This window comes from Vigna radiata, chromosome 7 (assembly GCF_000741045.1).
Source record: "Vigna radiata var. radiata cultivar VC1973A chromosome 7, Vradiata_ver6, whole genome shotgun sequence".
Lineage (NCBI taxonomy): Eukaryota > Viridiplantae > Streptophyta > Magnoliopsida > Fabales > Fabaceae > Vigna > Vigna radiata.
In genome coordinates this window covers 38044683-38067690 of record NC_028357.1, presented here as the reverse complement: position 1 = coordinate 38067690, position 23008 = coordinate 38044683, and the positions used below count along the sequence as shown (strand labels likewise).

Sequence of the window (23008 nt, the reverse complement as noted above, 5' to 3'; positions counted from 1 at the left end):
ATAAAGGAAAAAGGAAATAGACACATTAAGCTCATGCTGCACATGTTACAAAAGCATGCAATAGTTGTTTTTGTACTTACACATGATGCATAAATCGTTATTTTTTATAGAAATAAAATAACATTTGTTGAATATAATGAAAAACTATGTATAGTTTAATCTTCTTTGTGTTGAATATACACATAAGGTACTCTATTTGTAATAGAAAAAATATTGGCTAAGTCCAAAATAAAATATAAAGATAAGATAAAGATAATATATCTAGCACTCCCTCTCAAGTTTGTGTATACAAATCGTATGTACCAAGCTTGTTACTAATATAATCAATAAAGACTTATTGAAAATATCTGCTTCTGCACTCAAGTGACATCAAATTGTTAAGAATTTGGGAAGATGACATAGAAGACAAAATACTAACTTAGAAGACTTTCCTGAGCAACAAATTTGGGAGGTTACTCCATGTAAATCTCTTCTTGGAAGTCGTTATTGAGGAATGTATTGTTGACATCCAGTAGATAAAGAGGTCATTGTTGAAGGGTCACCATGATTATAAATAAACTAACAAAAATCATCTTTGCCATGGGAGAAAAAACATATTTGGACAGGTCAAACGCGATGGTGACAAAAGAAAGGTCAAAAGAGACCGCAGCGGAAGAAGTCATTGATGAATGAGAGAGAAAAACCTTAAAAATCCTACACTCTCCAATCAAGTCACCTGAAAAAGGAAAAATAACAACTTTGATTCTCTGAATAGCTGCCTAAGAGGAGACGGGACGTGTGACTACGCATGATGAACCTTGAAGAGGAAAAAGAGCGACCTCGACACTCTATATCGCTGCTTGAAAGGAGACGATACTTGCCACCACACATGACGGAAAAAGGAGTAGATCCACAACTTCAAAAGGCATCGAGAGTGCATAGGAGCTCCGATGAAGGTGTTGTTGACAGCACGATGGTCGCCTGGCCAAGATGTTCAAAATCGTGTGATTGTTGGTCGAAACTAAAACTTAGGTAGTGACAGTGATAGACGATAGCGGTAGACGATAACGGTAGACGATTTTGTCACTGGTAGTGGTAGATGGCACCGCTGCTGCAACGAGTGTAATGGCAGAGGCAACACAAATTTTTTCCTTAAAAGAACTTGACTCTAGATATCATGTTAAATATAATGGAAAACTATGTATGGATTAATCTCTTTTGTATTGAATATACACATTGGATACTCTATTTATAATAAAAGAAATATAGAGTAAGCTCAAAATATAAATAAGAAATAATAACAAACTAGTTAAAGATAAAATATAAAAATAAGATAAAAATAAGATATTTAACGACATTGATATATATGAAGTGAAACTAGAGGCAAGGTTAAAACACTGACAATTATTTACTGTTCACTTAATTTTTCTAAAACAATTTTAATTTTGGAAAAAGATTGTAGAAACACTTCAGCTGATCAGAAGAAAGGTTTGTGAATCTAATATTAAAGTAAAAAATTGTCAGTCTGTCAATTTTCTTATTGCAGTAGTTGGAATCAGATCAGTGGATGTGAAAATATTTGCAGTTATTGACTGCTCACTTATTCTAGTATTATATCAACAGTACAATACTCTTTTATGAATTCCGAGTATATTCATTGATTTATTCTTTTCATCTATTGTTAATTTCGTAAAGGTTTATCTAGGAAGACACGTGGTTCCACCAATTGTATAATTTTCGTGTTCTGCATAAAAGCTAGATCTAACTTCAGCTCTAACCATGCCTTATTCATTATACACATTGGTTATCTGAGTTAAAGCTAAAACTGGTTTCAGACTTCCAGTTCTTATGCGGAAAAGTGTATCACAAGGATAAAAAATGAATACTCTTTTAGTAACTCAGGATTTGTAATTTCTTGACAGGCTAAACTGGTTTCAGACTTTCAGTTGTTACATTTGATAACAAAAGTATTGTGTAAATACTTGGTACTTGCAGCAATTACTCTATGGCTCCTTCAAATCTTTGATTATCCAAATGTAATTAGTTTTCCCTTCCGTGAGTATTAAGTGGGGAAAATCACCTTTCTGGGATCAGCTTAATAGCATTATTCTAATTTTACGTTTCCTTTTAGTTCAGTTCTTGCTTTTCCAATGATGTTGTCTCTTATGTAACAAGTACAGCTCTATGTTTTTAAAATTTTTAATCTTTATATTATATAGGTATGGACGCTTTCGCCCTTGGCATTGTCTTTTACCAAGAAAATGTGCAGGCTGGCAAATATTTTGGTGGCACTATGCGCAGCAATCAGTTCTTTATGATGTTCGTAGGAAATTGAAGAAAACATCATGGAGATACTTTGGTGATCGATTGTAAGTTCATGTAATATAGTTTTGTTCTGAATAAAGGTTGTGTTTGATTTCGTTGTGATTGGAGACCATTTTATGTCTCTCCTCCCTTTTGTGGACTCTCTCTCTCTCTCTCTCTCTCTCTCTCTCTCTCTCCCGTTGTAGTTTTCTCTCACCTCCACGTGAATATGGTAACTTTAGGAATTGCTTCTTGATCTGAATTTGCTATCTTTACTTTGTCGATGTCATACTCTGTATTAGCAAGTTAGATGGCAATAATTATGATACCTTGGCCTCTAATATCAAGCTATGGCATCAGGGACAAGATTATGGTAATCCTCATTTCCAGAAAAGATGTTTATGATATTATTCATAGAGGAGCAATTGTTCTTAAATACAATACATAGACATAATAACTTAAAATCCTAATTTATAATGGATATAATCAAAGATCATGTACAATAAATATATAATATGCTGTCAGCCTATTAATTTTCCTAATTATGAAATGTAATAAAATTTCTTAGTTATGCAATTAAAATTGTACACCGAAATATTAAATGCAGCATAAATCAAGGGATTTTGGCACTGCCCTCAAGTTGGTGAGTGGTTGTCATCCATTCCCAACTTGCCAAAAATAGATTGAAATGTAGCACTGGTTTTCCCTTTTGTCAATACATATGCAAGTTGATTTCCTGGGGAGTGGTGTTTATATTGACTCATTATCCAATTCTCCTTTATGAAGTGTTTGTCTACTTCAACATGTTTAGTTCTATCATGTTGCACATGACTATGTACAATATTTATCCTTGACTTGTTATCACAATACAGTTTCATAGGCTTCTTCCAATAATTCTTAAGTCTTTAAAATTATCTTTAACCTCATTTCACAAATCAATAATGCCATAGCTCTAAGCTATGCTTATGCTCTTGATCTCGTCACAACATTTTGTTTCTTGCTCTTCCATGCGACTAAGTTTTCTCTAAGAAAAGTGTAATATCTAGAGGTAGATCTTCTATCGTCTATAGAGCTTGCATAGTCAGCGTTTGTGTAGGCTTCAAAGATAATCTCTTTGCCCTGTGTAAATAAAAGGAGTTCCTTTCAAGTATTGTAGAATGCGATAAACATATGTGAGATGAGTTTCCTTTGGATTATGCATGAACTGACTTACAACCCCTACAACATAGGTAATGTCTGCCGTAGTGTGAGGGAGTAGATCAATTTCTCTACCAAAACTTTGATACGATTGTCTATCCACATCTATATCATCAATTGATTCACCAAGTTTGTGCTTATATTGAATAGGTGTCTCTATTGGTTTGCATCCTAAAATACCTGTTTTAGCCAATAAATTAACACATTTTTATCAGGAGATCAAAATTAACACACACACACACACATATATGTGTGTGTATATGTGTGTGTGTGTGTGTGTATATATATATATATATATATATATATATATATATATATATTGTTGGAAGTCCTACATCGACTAGAGATAAGGCTAATTCATAGTATATAAGTGGGTGCAAACCTCACCTTGTAAGCCAGTTTTGAGGGGTTGAGTTAGGCTTAAAGTCCACTTCTTAACATGGTATCAGAGCCATCATTAAAGCCTATCCTAGCGATATTTATTGTTTGTTGAGCATATTGCATATTGTTCCACCCGCTATCGGGCCGCTGTCGAACAACCCATTAATGTCTAGTCCCACGCTCGAGATGTATATATCTCGGCGTGAGGGGGGTGTGTTGGATGTCCCACGTTGACTAGAGATAAGGCCAATTCATAGTATATAAGTGAGTGCAAACCTCACCTTATAAGCTGGTTTTGTGGGTTGAGTTAGGCTTAAAGTCCACTTCTATATATATTTGCGTATGTATGTATGGGATTAGTAGAGAACTTCCAAGTGAAAATAGTGAAAACTTGGTACAGAGTTAACTCTCCTTGTGTAGAAAATACACATAGTGGAATATTTTTATAATGAAGAATAAGAAAAATATGGGCTAAAGCCCAAATACACATTATTGTAACTAAAATAAGATATTGTAACCAACAATATCTAACAAATAGAAAGAGAGAAGATTACACTAAGATGGAGAGTAAGGAATCATTTGACCAATAAAAAGAAAGCAAAGAGTTTGTAAAAGCAAAGCTTTAAAACATGTCAGGAAAAGGGCTGGTCACTTTACATAACAGAAATACTGATACCCTGAAATAGACCAACATTGTATCATTTGCAAATTATAAGTGTGAAAAGTAATTTCCTAAGTTCTAATATTTAGAACCTTGATTAAACCCCTTTGTATAGCTCTGGACAACATTGTCTGTCAAATTTGTTTGTTGTTCTTATTATGCAGAGTACTTGTATCTTTAAATTTGTCTTCCTTTTCCTACTTAGAGGGCACAAATAGAAGGAGAAATGTAGTATACCTGATTTCCTTATGATTTGTGTTGTTATGCAGTCTCTCCTTCACATTCATCTACCTCGTCTTAGTAATTCTTTAAGTTTCCTGGATGCAGAAGTTTTCGACGGAAATATATGAACTTGTACAAGATTAAGTTGGATTTTCTCCAACAAGAACAGGTGGTTTCTTTTCCTTCTTCTTTCTTTGAAAACATATTGATGGGAACCAAATATATGTTTATAATATAACCAAACTATATTTTTTGGTATTTGGAAATATAATTTATTTTGGTTTTATTTGGTATATATATTTTTCAATCTATCGTCCTTAACAATTATGAAAAGCACGTTTTTAGTTCCTAGTGAAGAATTAAAATCATGAGTTTATTAGATGGACTAAAATGGAATGAATTTTCAGAGTTACTGACAAAGAATTGTCATATTTTCATTTACAAGTAAATGACCTTTTTAATCTCTGAAACTGTCACCCACTGTCACTTTAGCTGTTAGATTATGAAGAAAGTCTCTGGAATTAATTCATTTAATCTAAGTCCCAAAGTTTAATCACTTATTGTCATTTAGGTTCCAAAAATATGGTAATATTGTTACTCAAGTCACGTGTTAGACTGCTGTGATTTACATGAGAATTTTCTTTGGGTGAGGGACTACTCTGATAGCACCCACCAACTTCAGAGACAAAATTGTAGAGATGCATTTAATTGCATGAAATACATTTAGGATGATGATGGTTTGACACCTCCATTTTTCTTTACACTCATGTTACAACTTCATAAATTATTATTTTATTTAGGTTTATATTATTATTTTACTATAATATTTTATTATAAAAGTTAGTTGTCAAATGAATGTAGATAAAAAAGATTGGTGTCCAAAAATATTTTTCCGTACATTTAATTTGCTTGCAATACATTTGGTGTTTGAGTGTGGTTTGAGAGTATGTAAGTAGTGTCTTATTCACAATGTAGGATAAATCATGATTCATGGAAACACTTTTTTCCTTATCTGAATAATTCAGCATCATGACACACGGGTTTCACCCTAAGTCTTGTGTTAACATTTTCTTTTTAGATGGTATTAATGCTTGACGCAGACTAACTTATTTAGTGGTAGGTCCTTTATTTTTAAACCATGCTTCAACTTTGGTCTCTTGTTCATGATGCTATGCAGTAATTGTAGCAGCTTGAGACACTTTTTGATCTTCATCTTTGGTTGTTTTTGGCCACAATGAACTGTCATTTGTCAAAATTTCTGGCTCACAACACCTCTGACTAATGAACCTTGTCTAGACCAGCTCACATTTCAAATCTTTAGAGACAGGCCGAAAAGAGCATAAATATGGAAAGAAACCCTCCCCTTACGAGTACAAAACCCATCCTAGATCCATTAAAAGGGCCACCTATCAATTACTCTGGCAAAAGCCAAATAGGCTTGGACATTGGGGGTGTATTGGGAAAAAAACCATGTCATTGACTAGAGATAGAATCTGAAAAGATTATATATGTGAGGGACAACTTTTTCCAAACAAGCCATTTTTATTGAGCTGAGTTAGTCCCAAATCCTAATTCTAACATACTTTTGGTTACAAGTTCTACTCACTTATCCCCATGGTCTGTAAGAACTCCATTTATCCTGGCACGTGCAACCAATTCATAACCTGTATCAAAGACTTCATATTTGTTATTGCTTGCATTGATGGGCTTCTTTGCTCTCTATCTCAGCAGGTTGGATATTTTATTTAGCTGTCCATTTTTGTAGCAACCAATATCTTTGTTTTACAAGTAACTGAAAAAGCTGTAGTCAGCTGTCACCTGGCAGCCGGCAAGTCTAAGCCTAATAATAAGTAGCCAAATACATTTTTCACATTCCTATACTAAAACAGAAAAAAAATTGTTCGTGTTGGGACTACAGCTGATTGTTTAGGTATAGTTTCTAAAATGAAAAATTGGCACAGCTATAAAGACTGAATGACTATTAAACCTTGTTTATTTAAACTATTTGTTGGATGTGTTTTACTGAAATCTTTTGGATTGGGTGGTCCTTTAATAAATTACAGATAAACAACCTTGGTAAAAATGACTTGTATTAATTGAAAATGCTAATGGAATGATGTAATTTTGATAATTAGGATAAGTTTGATATTTGCCTTGTAGTTTTTTCTCTATTAATTCAGCTCTGCTGTGTAGTTTAGCCACATATGGTTCTCATTTTCTCTTTTGAACTCATGTTTTAGATTATTAGCTTTGTAGTGTTTCCTGTTAATGATGATTAGATTTGTGTTTATTAGCTAGTTGACGATGACGTTCTTCAAGATTTGGAGCAAATGGAAAAGGAATCAGATTTAGATGACATATTGAATTATCGATCTGCTGCAGAATCTGAGATGCAGGTGAGTGTGCTCCAAGTTATTTAATGAAAACTCAGCGTTCATTTAGTGATGTTATTTTCCTTATTTGACTTGCATATTTTATTCAACTTTGAAATCTGAAGAATGTTTGTTCTTGGGATGTTCTCTATTTCACAAGGGTTAAGTGTCTATGCTGAAAAATAAACTAGAAGATTCTACAGATATTTTCTTTAACTAGGAAGGTTTTCCTCTATCTTGAGATTAAAACTGATAAAAATATATTCTTGAGGGCTTAAAAGACCCTTCTCATGCTTTACTATTTATATTGATAAAGAGTTGATACAATAAGGAGATGGAAGGCCAAAGGTACAATCATTAGAGATAACCCAACACACTACTCCCTACTTTAGTTCTACTGACTACACTAACATAAGTAGACTTATTAATTATTCTAACACTCCCCCTCAAGTTGGAGAATACAAATTGTATGAACCAAACTTGAAATAGATAAACTCAATTTTGAACTAGATGATTTGTCTTCAAGAGTGTGAGGCAAACAGATGTGTTATCACATGTCAATGAACTGCTAACAGCAACTTATGAACTTCAAAAGTGGATGACGGAGAGCAGTGGTGGACAATGACAAACTGCAAGGACTGGATCCCCATTTTTGAGATGGATGGGTGATGGGGGCTTGTAGTGGCTGAAAGTTACAAACTACAGGGACTACCATACTTATGTGGCTTGAACTGCCATACTTGGCTTGTAGTGTCTTGGAAACATACTCCCCCTCACTGTGAACGGTGGAAACAGTGAAATAGTTGATTGGGATTGGAAGCATCGCAGTTGCTAAAGATAAACACGCATAAATGACTTCGACCAAAGGGAACGTCTTGCAGCAGCAAACAACATCAAACTGCAAGAACGAGATTAAGGCCAGCAGTGGCAAACAACAACAAACTGCAGAAACGGATTTCAATCACTAATAGATGGGGAGCCTTCAATGGCTAACAACAAATCTGCAAGGACTTAACTGTCCTGATCTGCAACAAATCTGCAGGAAATAACTGTTCTGCAAAGGCTTAACAGCAACAGACCTGCAGAGACGACATAAGTGGCGGAGGAAAGAAGGACCAATCAGTGCCACACAAGAAAAGGAAGAAGAACCCATTGGTGGTGACAGAAACCAGAATGCAGATTCTGCTCTGGAACGGATGAAATCAGACATCAAAATGCAGTAACCAGAAGGACCAAACCAGAACGAAGAAACTAGAGCGAGATTCGGCGATGCGGAAACGAGAAGATGAAGATGTTGTGAAGACAACGAAGATGGCAACAATGGTTGCTATGGAGGGTCAAAATAGAGAGAAGGAGGTCCGACAAGTTGACCGGAAGCGACACGGTGTGATTCCGGCGCTGGGAAGGTGGTGCATGACAATCACGCGTCCGACCTCAGCTGGAGAAAGGCGGCGTGTGGAGGCACATTGAGCGTCTTGACTTCGGCGGTGTTGACCGTCGCTAGAGGAGGCGGTCCTGATCCGTTGGTTATCGATCAAAACTGCGACGATGGCTGGCGACTAATAGTGGTCGATGATGGACTGATTTGGCGTTCGTGGCAGCGCGTGAATGGGAGGTAGCCATCGGAACCGGTGAGGTTGGCCGTCGCTTGAAGAGACGATCCAGATCCACTGGTCACTGGTCGAAACTGCGACGGTGGCCGGCAGCGGACAGTCGCCAGCGACGTACAGAGACCGGCTGCGGGTAGCGGCGGTGCACGACGAAGTAAGCAGCGAAGGCAGTGGCCTTTTTTGCATTCTTCGAAGAAGAGTTTGATTCAACGTGAATATGAATGTCAGCAAATGGGAATGCCAAAAAGGGAGCCCTATTGGCCCAAAAGGGAAAGGGAAAGGGTTCAAATCCCATTCTGAGACAAACTCTGGAAGTATAGCTTATATTTGGGCCAGATTCTAGAGAAGAGACTTTTAGGAGGGGCCGTCGGCGGTTGGCCAGCGAAGACAACCATTACAAGATCAGAGAACTTGCTCTAATACCATCTTGTGATTAAAACTGATAAAAATGTATTCTTGAGGTCTTAAAAGACCCTTCTCATGTTTTACTATTTATATTGATAAAGAGTTGATACAATAGGGAGATGGAAGGTCTAGGAACTGTCCTAGATTGCTAGGTACAATCATTAGAGATAACCCAACTACTCCCTACTTTAGTCCTACTGACTACACTAACATAGGTAGACTTATTAATTATTCTAACAGTCTAATTATAACACTTTCTCTTAAGTTGATAAATGAATATCAATCATTCTCAACTTACCTACAAGATCTTAAAATCTACCTTGAGGGAACCCTTTTGTAAAAATATATGTTATTTGAAGTTTTTTAAGAACATGAGTTGTAATCACAAATCCTTGGTCTAGATTATCTTTGATGAAATGTCTGTCAATCTTAGTGGGTTTGGTCCTGTCATGTTGTACTGGATTATTGGCAATGCTCATGGCAAACTTATTGTCACATTATAGTTGCATAGGGTTGTCCACCTTGACTTTAAGGTCATTTAAAATGATTTTTATCCAGAGTTCTTCACACATTCCTTGAGCAAGAGCTCGAAATTTAGCTTCTATGCTAGAACAAAATACATCTTGCTTTTTGCTCCTCTACGTTATTAGACTATCTCGAAAAAACACACAATTCCTAGGAATAGGTTTTCTGTCAGTTGAATAGTCAACATTAGTAGTATATATTTTCATAGTCAACGTGTCTTCCCTTTTCAATAATAACCCCTTTCTTGGACTTGACTTCAAGTACTGGAGAGTTTTGTCAACTGCTTGCATGTGTCTCTCTCTTGGATCATGCATAAATTGGCTCACTACACTAACTGTGTAAGCAATGTGATAGGGTTTTAAAGGTATATGAAAGGAGGAAAAGAAATTAATTAGGAGGTTGTAGGCTATTAGGCGGTTAGGAGGCTTAGAAGGTTTGTTGGGTAGTTAGAGGTTGGTTAGTAGGATGAGGTGGCTTTATAAGAGGGCAGGGGTGTCTGGTGACAGACATGTATTTGTTGCTTGATTGTTTAAACAAGACCATTGTATCCCGTGTGAAGGGAGAGTGTACCCTTGATAGTGTTTGACATTGTACTCAGTATTCTTGGTCTCAAGGTTAATAAACATTATCTTTTCCAGTATTTTGGGTGCTTGTCAGTGTGTTTTACGAGTGTGATTGATTTCTTGCTTAAAGAAATCTATCACAATGTTTGGTTTTGCGTGTGATAGATAAATCAATTTTCCTACCAATCTGTGATATTAGGCCTTCTCTACAAGAACACTTTCTTCATTTCCAATTCTGTGATTCTGTTCTATAGGAATTGTTGAGGTTCTACATCCCAACTTTCTTCCTTCTTTGAGGAAATCAAGTACATATTTCCTTTGGGAGATGAAAATTCCATTCTTGGTATAAGCAAACTCTTTTCAAAGAAAATATGAGTTTTCTTAGGACTTTCATTTCAAATTGGACAGCAAATTTTTCTTTTAATGCCAATATTTCTGTTTCATCATCTCATGCAATAATCATATCATCCACATAGACAAGCAATAGAGTGAGTTTATGATAGGTTATAGGGGGATAGGGGCATAATGGGTAATGGGTTTAGGTGCAGAGGAATGGTATAAATAGGACTCTGTAATATTGTTAGAGGGGAGTTTAGTCAGATTCTTTGTAAGACAGGTCCTTGACCTTATGAGGGGGATTAGGCTACCGGATCATCTTTGTAATTGACATTCTTTGCTGTAAATACATTCAGTTCATTCGTTTATTCCTTTTTGTGTGGTTTTGGGTGAGTGGGTGTGGTGAGATAGTTAGGTTCCGAATCTAGGTACCTAACAAGTTGGTCTGACCTACCAGATCGTAGTGGGGTTGCCGAATCAAGAGTCTGCCGGAAACAGGAGAACTGCCGTTTCGCAGTAGGGGTGCCGAATCAAGAACCTGATCAAGAAGTTATCAAAAACCTGACATTTCCAGAAGTTGAAGGATTGAGACGCTGTTGGAATCGTGTGGGGGTGAAGGAAATTGCAGTTGATAGGATGAAGGTGTAGACAGGGGCGCCGCGATCAGATTATGCAGCAATTCGTCAAGATTTGCAAGAAATCATAAGGATGTTGGGTGGTCGAGGCTACAACCAGGACGACCAACATTGGGTCCGCGAGAGGAAGAAGGAGAGAGAGGGGATGAACACCATGAAGTGCAACCCAGCGGGAAGAAGAGAGTAGATTTACCCGTTTTCGAAGGGTTTGATCCTATGGGGTGGATTACTAGGGCGGAGACAGTTTTTGAGAAGTAGGGGGTGATAGAGGAAGAAAAAGTGCGACGGGCATACAATAGCATGGAGGGAAGTGCTGGGTATTGGGTGCGGGCCTGGAAGGCTAAAGCCAAAAATCGTTCTTAGGAAGGACTGAAGGGGGTAATGGTGTGGCGATTTGGAGAACGGAATAGGGGCACAACTGTTGAAGGGGTGGTGACCAATAAGCAGTTGGGAACCGGGGAAGAAGATGCCCCAACATCGACCATGAGAGAATTGCAAGAACCGATACGCAACCAGGTGGGTCTTCTCGATCCTCAGGAGTTGATGACCGTGATGCCAATCACACGGGATGGGGAGGAGCTTCACGGAGGAGCGAAGATCGGAGGAGGAGGAGTAGGAAGAAACCTGACGAATTGGAGTAGGCCGAGCGGGGTGGTGTCGTGGGTTGAACCCCGTCGACAAACCCAAAACTGAACGGGGCCAACTGAGAGTAGTGGGTCGGTGCCCAAGGAGGTGATACAGGCGAGCGGGGTTACGAAGACAAACTTCGATAACAGAGGGAGAAATTCTGGGAATTTACCCTACTCAGAGTTTGCGAAACGAAGGGAGGAGGGCAGTTGTTTCAGGTGTGGAGGGGCTTTCGGCCCAGGTCATCAATGTCCAGAAAGATGTTTGAAGATGTTATTATGTCTCAGGATGAGGAGGAAGATGGAGCAGCGATAGAGACAGAGTTAGCTCAGATGCAGATAGAGCTATCTGCGTTTTCTGTTGGGGCCTGATGCAACCCAAAACGATGAAATTGCAAGGAGAAATTGAGAGGAAACGAGTTTTAATTTTGATGGACAGTGGTGCGAGCCACACTTTCGTAGGCAAGGTACCAGGTGCGCTTGGGGGATGAACAACAAAATAAAACCAACCCAAGCCGCACGGTTGAAAGAAGGGGGAAGGAAATGAATGGTAGAAGAACTTATTTAGCTACTTACCTTCAAAGAAATAATGAAGACACGAAGATGGTCCCATAAATTCGGTCTCTTATTTCGACCACCACCCAAGCCCCGGATCTGAAGTTGCAGGTATCGATAGAAGCAGTTGAAAATCACATGCCACAAGTTATTGTAATTGATGAGATTGGTACAAAACATGAAGCACTGGCTGCAAGCACAATTGCACAACGTGGGTTCAGCTTGTTGCCACTGCTCGTGGAATCACAATTGAGAATGTTATAATGAATTCGTCCTTAGAGATGCTTGTTGGAGGGATAGAGAGCATGACACTCAGGGATGAAGAGGCCAGTCGTAGGGGTGTTCAGAAGACTAACGGTGGACCTATTAGTGACAAATCTCTTCAAAAAAATGATGAAATTATGTTAGGCCCAACCCACATAATATCTCACATAATATCTCAGTAGTTGGAATTTATTCGTAAATACCAACTTATAAGGAGAATCAGTGGAGAGCTAGGCGTACATCTATGCATACTTCCAGCCCATTATGAAACTGATGATGTAAAAAATAGTGAAACTTTTGAGTTCGAAAGTGAATTAAATGAACTTGCCTCCAATGGCCAAGTGAATGGCTCATTCAACACCTTGGATAGATTGCCCCTGCTACTCGAGGAGGCTCTCTTGGGTTGTGTTTCAAGTGCAGGTAGTAGCAGCGGGTTCCCTTCCTATGATCAGACCATATCACAATGCCATGGGCTCAAGCTTCATTGTTCTAACCTTGAGGACAAGGTTGTTTTGCAGAGGGGTGTAGTGATAGGTTATAGGAGGATAGGGGCATAATGGGTAATGGGTTTAGGTGCAGAGGAATGGTATATATAGGATTCTGTTATATTGTCAGAGGGGAGTTTTAGTCAGATTCTTTGTACAGACAGGTCCTTGACCTTGTGAGGGGGATTAGGCTCCCGGATCATCTTTGTAATTGACATTGTTTGCTGTGAATACATTCAGTTCATTTGTTTATTCCTTTCTCTGTGCTTTTGGGTGAGTGGGTGTGGTGAGATAGTTAGGTTCCGAACCCAGGTACCTAATAGTTTACTTGTAGAAAAATGTTTTATGAATAGAATATGATCTCCTCTGACTCAACAAAGTGCAACAAAACTTTATGCAACTTTTCCTCTTAAATAACTTGGTCATCTAGATTATTTACTTGTCCTTAAAATTAATATTTGCTTGAGAAGTGTATTCTTAGGACTCAGCAAATATATTTGAGACTGGCTTCACAAAACACGTACGGCTAAAGTTCATTCCATTCTTCCCCTATGGTTTCCAATGTAAGTTATCAAAGTTTGGGGTGATCTATTTTCAGACCCTGTTTGATATCGTTCAGTGGCCAGGTTTTGGCAATATGCCATTATTACTAGATTGGAAACCAGCTTTGCATTGATTAAAGTTTGTCAATTTACGGCCAAGCCACTGGATTCTCACTGGGTTGTGGTTAAACACATTCTACAGTATCTTAAAGGTACTTTGTTCTGTGGACTACATTTTCAGCATGCATCTCTTGCCAAACTGATTGGGCATGTAATATTGATAATAGACATCCTACTTCAAGAGCAACCAACTTTCTTGGTTCCAATTTAATATCTTGGTGGTCTCGCAAGCAGTGAGTCACTTCTCATTGTAGCACAAAGGCTCGGTACAGAAGTTTGGCTCAAACTTCTACTTAATTAAGGTGGCTTTCTATTTGGTTCACTGAATTGCAAGTTTCAATTACTAATCTTACTCTTTGTGATAATCAAAGTGCTGTGTGTATTGCTCAGAATCTGGTGCTTCATAGTCGTGCTAAACACACGCAGATTGGTGTTTTCTTTGTGATGGAGAAGATTATGGCCAAACAGCTCTTCATCTATCATATTCTAGTTCTTGATCAATGGGTAGATGTGCTGACCAGGCCTTAGGGGGAGAGGGAGGGAGGGAGGTTGTGTTAGAGTAAATACCGTGAGGTTGAATAATTAGTAATTTTTATATCTGTAGCTTTTATACATGTCAGCTATTACTAAAAATAGCTTTTATTGTAAGCAGTTGCCTATATTAATCTTCTAAGCTTCTGATTTTGTTAGAGTGAAAATCACAAATAGTGCAGTTTGTTAACTAAGTTTTCTATCATTCACTTTCTTTAAGACATTTTGTGATGTGTGATTTGTTTTCAAATGTTCTCCTTTTTATGTTTACAGGAATTTCTCTCAAGGTGTTCAACTCCTAACAATGGCAAGATTAGCACTGATATTCCCACAGAGAAGTCTTGCAATGATGAACACACTGTTAAATCTCAGGGATGGTTAAACTGGCTTTCTCGTGGTATGCTTGGGGCCGGAGGAACTGATGATTCAAGTCAATTTTCTGGAGTTGTGTCATTTGATGTTAAGGTACATTCATCCTTCAATGTGCTTGAAAACTTGTAGAAATAAATACTACAAAAATATGATAGGGACTTGAGTACTATTGGGTACCTAATATTAATTCTTCTTGTATAAGATGCTTGGTAGAATATTGAAGTGTTTGGTCATCCCCCTTATGCTATTAATATTGGTTGACAACTAACTGATTAAAATAAATATCTCAAATAATCAATCCTAATTCTGAACAATGAGAAGCTGGGTTATTTGTTGACGAGAGAATTGTTTTTCTTTGCTATTCTGTTAGGTCAGGTCATTTCTATATCCAAATGAATTGTAAACATCAGAATCACATACTGCATTATGTAATTTTCTGTTTTCTGTATTTTTGCAGGATATGTCTGAAGCAACTGAATTTCATCCTCTTGTATCGTCCAGTTTTGATTCTGCTGCAAAGCATGAATTATGCATTTTTTCAATGATGTTTGAGATTGATCAGATTTCTGCTACGATTTGTAGCAAGTATGGCGCTGTATCCTTTGTTCAAAAGCATTTTAAGATACTTTTTTCATCTAAATCCTAGGGGAATGATTTCTACTTTTCACATGATTCATGTTAGAGTAATGCTTTGTTCAGTTCTGTAGCCAGTCATACCGTGTATGCTGTTTAATGTAATGTTTCTTTCCCAGCTGATAGGCCTTTAGTTGGAACACAGTCCGGAGTATGAGTTAGATCATTTACTATATTTAAAGTAACCTATTAAGAGTTCATTCTATTTAAATTTTTAAGCAGTGAAATCCGTGTTTTATTTATCTTTAACCCTACTGTTGAAATAAAAGAAAGAGAAACCCATTTTCCCTCACTTTCTCCTTGATTTTTATCAATTCAGGTCTTTGTGATTTTTATATTTATAAAATTATAACATAATCTCAATTTTAAAATGCTAATCATTTTTTCATTTACTAAACTTTGTCTTTAAGATGATTTTTATGTGTGATATGAAATAGAACATGTAGCCATGTCCTCGGACTCTTAAGTAGTCAACTAATTATGTTTATTTTCACGATCTTTTTTTCATTTTTTAAGGCGGCATGGTAAAGGAATTGCAGAAATAATTGTTGAAGGTGGAACTGTCAAGTCTAAGATCTACAAAGATCGTGGAATTGTTATATCCAAATTCAAATCTGTGAAAATGGTCGATCTAAGCAACAAGAAAGTCGTTGTACATATTGCAGGGGTATCATTCCAACTTCCTTCTGGATACATGGCTCTTTATATTTCTCATTTTTTCTATAGCCACCCAACCTGTAAGCTTTCTATTTGTTTAACTGATATTTTTGGCTGTTGGCTCTTTTACTGCTCAACAGTCATTGCCAGAGAGTATTGTTACTTTTATGAGCATTGGATAGATTTTTCACCATTTTGATATAAACCTTGCCGTGACAATTTTCCTTTTGATGTTTTATTCCAAATTTTACTTCACTGGATTCGGAACATTATTTCTTTTCATCCATCACAATGTAAATAAGATAGAACAGAATGCTAGGAACTTTAACCTGATAGTTATTTGACTTTCTATTACCGACGATGGTTATATACTTTGTTTTGCAGCCTGTTGCTGAAAACCATTTACTGGACAATTTGGATGATTGCTGCAGCTTTCGAGTAAAATTTTCATCCCATACAGATATGGACATGTCAGTGAAGGTATCCAACATTGTTGTAAGTGGCGAGCATTGGTATGCTCGTGTATGTATGCATATTCAAAGTTGAAATGTCCTGTTATATCATATTTTCTTTTCCTTTTTTGTGTTAACAGGGAATACTCGAACAACTGGAAGTTACAGTTGATGCAAACATTTTATCAAACTTGTTGGAGTTTTATGACGTCTTTACGTCCATCAAATTTCATAATGAAAGGGTATTAAATATTTTTACTGGTTTCCTGCTTTTATTATTATTGTCCTCATTATTAATTTTGTATACAACATGCTTTTAAACCCTACTCCCATTACGTGTCTTTTTAAAAGTGGGCTCATTCTTTGCTAATGTCCATTGTGTACTAGGCCTTGCTGAATATTTTTATGAATTAAGTGGCAACTGACTTCTGCGTGTTAAGTTGTTAATGAGAAAGGTTTTGAGAATTTTAGAGTTGAAACTGTCTGATTTTCTTGAACAAACAACACTAAGCAGTCTGGATATTTCCGTACTCTAAAAGTCCTTACAAATTGCTAACATGACAATTAATGATGATGCTAATTCCTAAGTGCTTGAATAAGACTATTTGGGTCGATGAACTAGAAAATTAATTATGGGACTGCTTCGTAAGGGTCTGGATAAGTTTCTTTATTTTTAAAAACGAAAAATAAGAATGAACTTCTCCATTAGCTAAAATTAGCTTATGTATAAGCTACATTGTAGAAACTCTCATAATTTTCAAAGTGTTATTTCAACTTGTGTATAAGCTAAATTTTAGTTTATGGAGAAATTATTTTATTTTCACTCCAAGAAGTATTTATTGATAAACTTATCCAACCATGTTTTATATCCAATACTATTTTGGAGCATACATGAAAGATGTACTGGGCTTTGAATAAGTATACTGAATTGAGGGTCCTTGAGGGGCTTTGAGAGGACATTTGCTAGTTTATCATTTAAACTAAAAGAGTTGGTGACGACTCTCTTAGAAAGGACTTTCTCTAGACGTAATGATGATTGATAGGCACCCAAGCACATCGGAACCCACTCAAAAGCTAGCTATTAAGGAGGGAGAACCAAACACTTAAATACTCTATCAAACATCCTATAGTACTTGATGTGGGACTTAGCTACCCCATAATACCCAAGTTCCTAAGTTAGCACTGCTCCTTAGAGCCAACCTCTTCGTGGATTTCATTGAGTAAGACTTCACATGGTGACACTTCTTTCAACCTTTCTCTTGTTAGAACCTTCCAATAGTCAGAACCCTCTGTAGGTAGTCCTCTCCAAGGTACTCACAACTAGTTCCAATATGAATTGATAAGCACCCAGCATTTGGGGAACCCAGTCTCAAACTCACAAGGCTGGATATTGCTTTCATTGTAAGTTTGGTTGGGCAATTTATAATCCAAGAGAAGTTCATTTAGAAGGCACTTGTATAATTTTACAATACCTTGACTGGATACCAAGAAGAGCAATTTTATATAAAAGAAATGAGAATACTTTATATAAAAGAAATGTGAATACAACTCATGAAGCTTATTTATGGTGACTATGTGTGGTGTTAGTAAAATTGTTTAGCAAAATTAATGAAACTTTTATTGCAAGCTGTTCAATATATAGTAAAAACTATGTATGAGTTTAATCTTCCTTGTGTTGAATATATACACAGGATACTTTATTTATAATAGAAGAAATACAGACTAAGTTCAATATTCAAATAAAGAATAATAACAAACAAATTAAAGATAAAAAATAAAGATAAGATATCTGTATAAAATATCTAATAATATAATATATCTAACACAAACAACCGGTGTTAAAATCTTGAACTTTTCTTGTTAGCCATAGACACTTGTTCAATTTGAGCCCTTTAGATATTTACTTTTCAAACTTCCGTTTGATTTTTGTTTATAGGTCGTTTAAACTCAAGCAAGCTTTCCTTAAGTTCTTTATCTCATTCATTCTTGGCCATGTTAGATACCAAATACTATAGATTCAGTCACAAGATGTTGAATTAGCCGAAGGCATGTGAAATAATTTAATGAGGTTTTAGAATTTGGTTTAAGAACTATCTCAGCTTGACAAACCTTCTAGGTTCTCTACCCTTTAAAGTTTGTGTCTTACAACTGCACGGTGTGATGCTTCTCTCAACCTTAGCTTGTTCATGCTTATGGCTCAGGCATTATAAGCTCTACTTATGCTTTCTCTCGGGCTCTCAACCTTTTAGAATTGTGGTCTCAGCAACTGCAGAATATGATGCCACACTGAACATTTCTGGTAGCCCCCTTCCTAGATAGCCCTTTTTGAGACATTGTCTACCAACATTTATAGGCTTCGAGTATGGCAGTGCAGGTGGCCCAACAATATATAAAGGACACATTTTAATATCATAGAACTTTAAGTTTGGTTGTGTCTAATTCAATCTCACAAAATTAGTTTGTAAGATGATGATTGTTCTAGTTTTATGAGCACTTCTTAAGCCTTATCTTCAGTTAACGTGGAATAAGAACAAACTCTCATACACAGTACAATGAAGGTGCTGCAATTAAGGTTGGCCTGCATTGACCAAAACTAACCAGCTCTCTAGCATGAGACTAACTTTGAATATGTGACACAGTACACTACCACTTATATAATAGATTTTTAATTTTTAATATACATTATAAATAATCTTGCTTTATCCACTAGGTTGGAACAAAGACATTGTCCAAATGACAATATTGGGCTGTATGTGGTAGTCAGAGCAACATGGAGGGTTGTAGTTTATTGAATCAGTCTTTATGTTTTCTCTATCTCATTGAGTTGAAAATATGAAAATGTTATTGATGATAATCTGTGTAGGGTTCGTCCTTTTTGTAGAGGATAATTACATTAGGTGAAAGTAGGAAACCAAATTCTAAAGAGGAAAGAAAATATTACAACAATGAATTATCTAAAAATTTGCTAAAGAAAAACGGTAACAGAGTATTCATATAGAAAATTTCATAATTACCAACTGTATTGGGAAACAAATCAATTTCACAATCAAACTTATTAACTGAAATATTTCAGAGGATCTAGTTTCTCTTTTGTCACCCAGTCGACAAATTGTAGTTCCAGTTGAGGATGATATAATTCTTTGTTTGTATTTTGGTCATAAATCTGTGCTGTTTCTGTCAAACTGCAGGTGTTATTGTCACTGAATGGGATTGAAAATGACCATACTCGACTTTTGTCCAAAGCAGAGTAAGCTGTGGTGTCCTTACTCAAAATCTTTTATGTGAAATCTCTCTCAAACAATGATGGTAACTTCTGGGTTTCTTTCCATCTGCAGATATATTTCTGTAAACAATAAAAAAGTTGTGTGGGATGTTACTATTCTTGATGTTTCTGTTAATTTTCCTTGGAGAAATACAGCATCAGAGTATAGCAACTTGGTAACTTCTCTATATTACCAAACTAAATATATTGTCTACAATATTTGTTTGATGAGATCAATGGACTAATTATTTTAACTGTGATATAAAAGGGTATGCAGTCTTTTCTTGCACTGTGAGTAGTAGTGGCAATTGAATCCATTTATTCACTAGCCTTCAAACTAACATAAATCCGACAAATCTGCTCAATCATAATGATATAACTTAATAGATTTGACTTTTTGTGGCTATAGTAAGCAAATGTGTGCTCTTCTACTTTGAGGCACTTTTCTTGGTTTGGTATTACATTTCATCATAACGGAGTGATTCCGTGTATTTTTGTTGTTTATGCTGTCAGGTGGTGTATTCTGTTGGAATGAAAGGATTTCACTGATATTACTTAAATATCTGATTCCTTTTTTTTCTATTTATCACATATTAGTTTAGAGGATAAAGGGTATCCTTCATATCCTTAGCAATCTGAGAATTTCAACAAGTCTGGTTTGATCTGTAGTTCAGTATTAATGCCCTGCTGTTAGCTATCGAAGGGATCATTTATGATAAGAGCGTATATTCAAACAAAGATTTGTAATGAGTGTTAACAATTTCAACTGTGGGATGTTTGAGCAAATGCAGTCTGCAGAGAATAAATATTGACTGTCTAATAGACCATTCTTCTTTATTTAATGCCAATTAACAATATTTATATTCTTTTTCACCATAGTAGCTTACAATGTTTTTTCCAGAAAAATCCTATTTTTTGATATTGTTCATAGAGGAGCAATTATTCTTAAACACATAATACACTGACATAAGAACTTAAAATCCTAATTTATGATGGATATAATGTATTCTTACAATTCAGGATCAATGGTCTTGTACAATAAATATAAATAGACCATTCTTCTTTATTTAATGCCAATTAACAATATTTGTTTTCTTTTTCACCATAGTACCTTACAATGTTTTCTCCAGAAAAACTGTTTTTTGATATTATTCATAGGGGAGCAATTATTCTTAAACACATAATTCACAAACATAAGAACTTAAAATCCTAATTTATGATGGATATAATCTATTTTTAGAATTTAGGATCAATGGTCTTGTACAATAAATATAAATATACTGTTAGCCTATTAATTCTCCTAATTATGAAATGTAATTAAATCTCCTAAAAGGATTCTAACACCCCCCTCAAGTTGGTGAGTGGATCTCATCTATTCCCAATTGGCCAATAATAGACTAAAATGTAGCACTGGTTAGCCCTTTTGTCAATACATCTACAAGTTGATTTCCAGACGATACAAATGGCATAGATATTGTTCCATTGTTCAATTTCTCCTTTGTGAAGTGTTTGTCTACTTCAACTTTCTTAGTTCTATTATGTTGCACAAGATAATACGCAATATTTATTGTTGGCTTGTTATCACAATACAATCTCATAGGCTTTGTTGGAAGTCCCACATCGACTAGAGATAAGGCCATTTAAGTGTATATAAGTGGGTGCAAACCTCACCTTACAAGCCGGTTTTGTGGGGTTGAGTTAGGCTTAAAGTCCACTTCTAACATGGTATCAGAGCATAATTCACCTTCTTCTATCTTTAATTTCTGGTTTGGGTCCATGGGACTGTCTACCGGTCTGCAATCAATCATGCGTGTTTCTTGTAATATATCAAGAACATACTTCCTTTGGGAGATCACAACTCCATCTTTTGATTGCGCTACTTCAATGCCTAAGAAGTATTTGAGACTTCCAAGATCCTTGGTTTGAAAATGTCTACACAAGTACTCTTTCAGTTGAGATATTCCAACAACATCATTTCCTGTAATGACAATATCATCAACATATACTATTAAGTAAACACATTTCCCAGGAGAAGAATGACAGTAAAAAACCGAATGGTCTGCTTCACTGCGTTTTAGCCCAAATTTTTGAACAATGGAGCTAAACTTTCCAAACCAAGCACGTGGTGATTGCTTGAGGCCATATAGAGATCGATGCAGTTTGCATACCATACCAGACTCCCCCTGAGCAACAAACCCAGGAGGTTGCTCCATATAAACTTCTTCCTCAAGATCACCATGTAGGAAGGCATTCTTGATATCCAATTGATGAAGTGGCCAGTGACGAATGGCTGCCATGGCAAAGAAGAGGCGAATAGTAGTCATTTTGGCGACAGGAGAGAAAGTGTCACAATAATCAAGACCATAAACCTGAGTGTAACCTTTTGCAACAAGCCGAGCTTTGAGCCGATCAATTGCACCATCAGGGCCGACTTTAACTGCATACACCCATCGACAACCAACTGCCTTTTTGCCCGCGGGAAGGGGCACCAACTCCCAAGTATTACTGTGGTCAAGAGCTTGCATTTCCACAATCATAGCTTGTCGCCATCCAGGATGATCAAGTGCTTCTTTGACATTCTTGGGTATAACAACAGAGGACACTGAGGATAAAAGAGAAAAATAGGAGGGCGACAATCGATGATAGCTAAGAAAGTTATAAATGGGATAGGGGTTTCGAGTGGAATGAGTACCTTTTCTGAGGGCAATTGGCCATGCTGAATCATTTGCACCAGGAGGTGTGGGAGGAGGTGACGAGGGAGAAGAATTTGAAGCAGGAGATTCACCATTGTCTTGGGGAGGTGCACTATCCATTGGGGCCCTGTGTGAGATGATCTCAGTATGTGGAGAATCGGGTGTAGGAGGATGGTGATCAACACTTGGAATGACAGAGACAGTGGAGCTATTTGACTCAGCCATCGGAATAGGAAGGACTTGTTGGAGGATAGAAACATCTTGAACAGAGGGAGAGAAGTAAGGAGTCTGTTCAAAGAAAGTGACATTANCAGACATGTAATACTTCTTAGTTTCAGGAGAGTAACACCGATATCCTTTTTGAAGTCGGGAATAGCCTAAGAAGACACATTTGAGAGCGCNAGCGGAGAGTTTGTCTAGACCTGGAGACATGTCATGAACAAAACATACACAACCAAACACTCGGGGAGATGTATGAAAGAGAGGATCATTAGGAAACANAATGGAGAAAGGGACTTTATTATTAAGAGAGGAGGATGGCATCCTATTAATAAGATAACATGCAGTTAAGATGGCATCTNCCCAGTGATAGACAGGAATATGGGCACCAAGCAAAAGGGTACGAG

The 23008-nt window shown here is 36.7% G+C and overlaps 1 protein-coding gene across 8 annotated transcripts in view; it reads left to right on the top strand.

Annotated features, from left to right (window-relative positions):
* LOC106768127 overlaps positions 1-23008 on the top strand; it is a 61848-nt gene that overhangs the window by 12752 nt on the left and 26088 nt on the right. For 3 of the 8 annotated variants that reach the window (XM_014653087.2, XM_022783600.1, XM_022783599.1), the window contains 10 exons: positions 2199-2348; positions 4850-4913; positions 7039-7140; positions 14587-14778; positions 15143-15270; positions 15835-15985; positions 16360-16470; positions 16568-16669; positions 19616-19674; positions 19763-19865. In XM_014653087.2, the coding sequence (XP_014508573.1) occupies positions 2199-2348; positions 4850-4913; positions 7039-7140; positions 14587-14778; positions 15143-15270; positions 15835-15985; positions 16360-16470; positions 16568-16669; positions 19616-19674; positions 19763-19865 (1162 nt within the window). Of the gene's footprint in view, positions 1-2198; positions 2349-4791; positions 4914-7038; positions 7141-14586; positions 14779-15142; positions 15271-15834; positions 15986-16359; positions 16471-16567; positions 16670-19615; positions 19675-19712; positions 19734-19762; positions 19866-23008 lie in introns of those variants that run through there. The other 5 variants (XM_014653088.2, XM_022783601.1, XM_014653089.2 and 2 more) reach the window with 5 other exon arrangements.